At 56.0% G+C, this 2762-nt stretch overlaps 2 protein-coding genes across 3 annotated transcripts in view; both read right to left on the reverse strand.

The window, feature by feature from the left end:
* The window catches only part of HOGA1 (4-hydroxy-2-oxoglutarate aldolase 1), a 29736-nt gene that overhangs the window by 22074 nt on the left and 4900 nt on the right, over nt 1-2762 (reverse strand). The window lies entirely within an intron of this gene.
* CUNH10orf62 (chromosome unknown C10orf62 homolog) lies at nt 466-2136 on the reverse strand. The gene has a single exon (XM_017502773.2). It carries the CDS (start codon nt 1493-1495, stop codon nt 833-835), a length of 663 nt encoding a protein of 220 aa, XP_017358262.1. The 5' UTR covers nt 1496-2136; the 3' UTR covers nt 466-832.

Consider the following 2762-nt stretch of genomic DNA (forward strand, 5'->3'; position numbering starts at 1 on the left):
AAAAAACAACAACAAGAGAGTGTTGTGCCCACTCAGTAGCTGTAGACCTAGGTGGTGGGAAGGTACTAGCATGGATCCCAAGGGGCCCCAAGAAGCAGGTGGGGCTGGGGAGAGAACTGCCTTGTAGAATGCTACATGACTTGAGAACAAAGATAACAGTAAGAGAACAGCGGCCCTCATTCCCACCTGGCTTAGCTACTCTCCTCTGAAAGCCTGTTTCTCTCCCAAGCCCAATACCTGGCTGCTCCCCTCTTCCCTGGCAACATCAGGTTGGGGGTGTTGAGACGTCTGGAGGTACCGCTTCTCCAGAACCCGAGACCAGGGAAGCTGTTTACAAAGCTTCAAATCAGGCCCAGTGAAAAGGCCCCAGGCTGGGGCCCACACGCAGAGGACTGCTGGAGAGGGAGCCCCCTCCCTCCATCCCTGCCAGGCTCTAGGCTGCCCACAGAGCCCCTGGACTCAGAGTGAGGGCACACAAGGCTTTATTGGCTCCGTTGCAGGCACTGGCATCAGTGTGGGGCTCTAGCCTGCTCCCATCTGTCTTCTCTTGGTGGGTCTTCAGAGGCCTCAGGGTCTGTCTCAGCTGTGCCATATCCTCCCAGCTCTCCTTCCGACAAGGGCCATCGTCTGTGGCAGACCCCATGCATGGAGTCGAAAGAGACTGTGATCCCTGTAGGGAGCCTAAGAAAGCAGGGATTTGGGCGCGGCATCTCACCCTGGGCCGCGTAGATTGCCCTGTAGGAGAGAAAACGGGCCTGTGTGTGTGAGCCAGCCTTGCTGGGGGCAGGGGCATCTCCATCCATGGTTAGGTGGCTTCCAAGGAGTCATAGATCTAGTGTCTGCGGTTGGGCAGGCTATGGCTCTGGTGGCTCAGGTGGCCATGGTGACCGTGGCCATAGAAAGTGTGTGTGTGGTTGGCACCAGCTATGGTGTTTTCCCGCTGGGTGAGGAAATTCCTTTGCAGTTTCATTTCCACCTCCTCGAGGGCCCTCAGCTCCTCCTGGCTGATGTCCTTGGACTCCAGGTGACCTGAGTGCTGGTAAGCTGTGGCCCGCTGCAGCATGGAGTGAGCCAGGTGGCGCCCCTGGGTGTCAATCTCCTTGGCGCAGGTAGCCACAGCGGCCCACGTGGCCTCATCGGTGGACGGGGCTTTTCCAGACTCCTGGTGGATCTCTTTGATCACCGAGGACCCAGATGTCTTCTGCCTGCTGCTGAAGGCTTCCCGGTGCACGGCAGAGCCCATTTCTCCACGCCTGGTGGTGAAGGTCTCCATGTGAATCGTGGTGCTGGCCTCTCCACTCCCACTCTCAGTCTGGGGAGCATTGCTGCTGGTGATGGCATGGTTGTTGGGGGGCAGCTTCTCTTCAGAAAGGCAGCTAAAGTGAGATTTGATCCAGCTTTTTTTCTTTGCTTTATGGGACTCTGGTGACTCGTCCTCGTCTGCTGCACCATTAGAGATTTGCTTCCTTCTCCTCTTTCTCTGAACCCACAGCATGAGGCCTCCACCTCCTAGCAAGAGGGCAGTTCCCAGCACCACCTTGCATGATGGCTGCTGGATGAACTCCAGGAAGGTCTCCAGGACCCCACACCAGGCAGGCAGAGCTGAGAGCACGTGGGCGAGCTCAGGTGGTATGGTTCATGCTTGAAAGGGCAGGTTCTGCAAGGAAGTCTGGCAGGCAGGGCCCCTGCTGCACCCTCCCTAGGTGTCCCCCACCACCTCAGCAATGAACCCCATTGTGAGGAAGGCAGAAGGGGGTGGGGTGGGGTGGGGTGGGGAGAGCCCACAGCATCCCTCATGTCTAGCCTGGCAGTCATTGCCTGAGGCCTGGGTCCTGTTTCCCACCCTGACAGCTGTCCCCAAACTCAGTGAAATAGCCACTTCTCCGAATCCGAGTCCCTTCTGCCTTCTGCTTGTAACCCACTCTGCGACTTAGTCCTTTGTATCTTCCAGTCGTTTGTTTTTCTCTCTCCCCATCTGGTGGCCCCAGGGGGCAACGGATGCTGGGTCAGGCTGGCCATGGCAGAAGGACCCTCTTGACCGGGTTGGTATCCATTCCTGGCCACCTGAGACCAGTGCACCCCTCCATCCAGGGCCCATGTCTGCTGCCAGCCTGGCATATTCCATCCCCACTCGTAGCCGCTAGGCCCAATACAAGGCAGAGTTCAGAGAGAAAGGAACCCAGGAAGGAATTCATTCTGGAATAACTAACATGAGGTCACAATTGGGGGAGGCAAGCAATGGGCTGAGAAGGCAGAGTGGACAGGACAGGAGACTTCCTCGGGTCCAGATCCCAGGGGCCACTCCCGGATGGAGGCTGCTACCTCTTGCCTTAGTGATACACTTACGAACCTGAATTTGCACCCCCATAAATAGGCATAGTTTGGGTTATGAGCAGGTGGGCCAGCTGGCCAGGCTTTCCATAGGTGCAGACAACTAAAAGCCTAATTAATCTCCAAGGCCTCTCAGGGAACAAACGGGCCTAGGCCACTGTTTTTTTTTCTTTTTCCACAAAAGCATCTAGCCCATTAAAAAAAAATGCCAAAATATCAGCTGGGCGTGGTGGCTAATGTCTGTAATCCCATCACTTTGGGAGGCTGAGGTGGGCCGATCACCTAAGGTTGGGAGTTCAAGACCAGACTGACCAACATGGAGAAATCTCATCTCTACTAAAAATACAAAATTAGCCAGGTGTGGTGGCACATGGCTGTAATCCCAGCTATTTGGGAGGCTGAGGCAGGAGAATCACTTGAACCTGGGAGGC

Source organism: Cebus imitator, unplaced genomic scaffold, assembly GCF_001604975.1.
Source record: "Cebus imitator isolate Cc_AM_T3 unplaced genomic scaffold, Cebus_imitator-1.0 Scaffold299, whole genome shotgun sequence".
NCBI lineage: Eukaryota > Metazoa > Chordata > Mammalia > Primates > Cebidae > Cebus > Cebus imitator.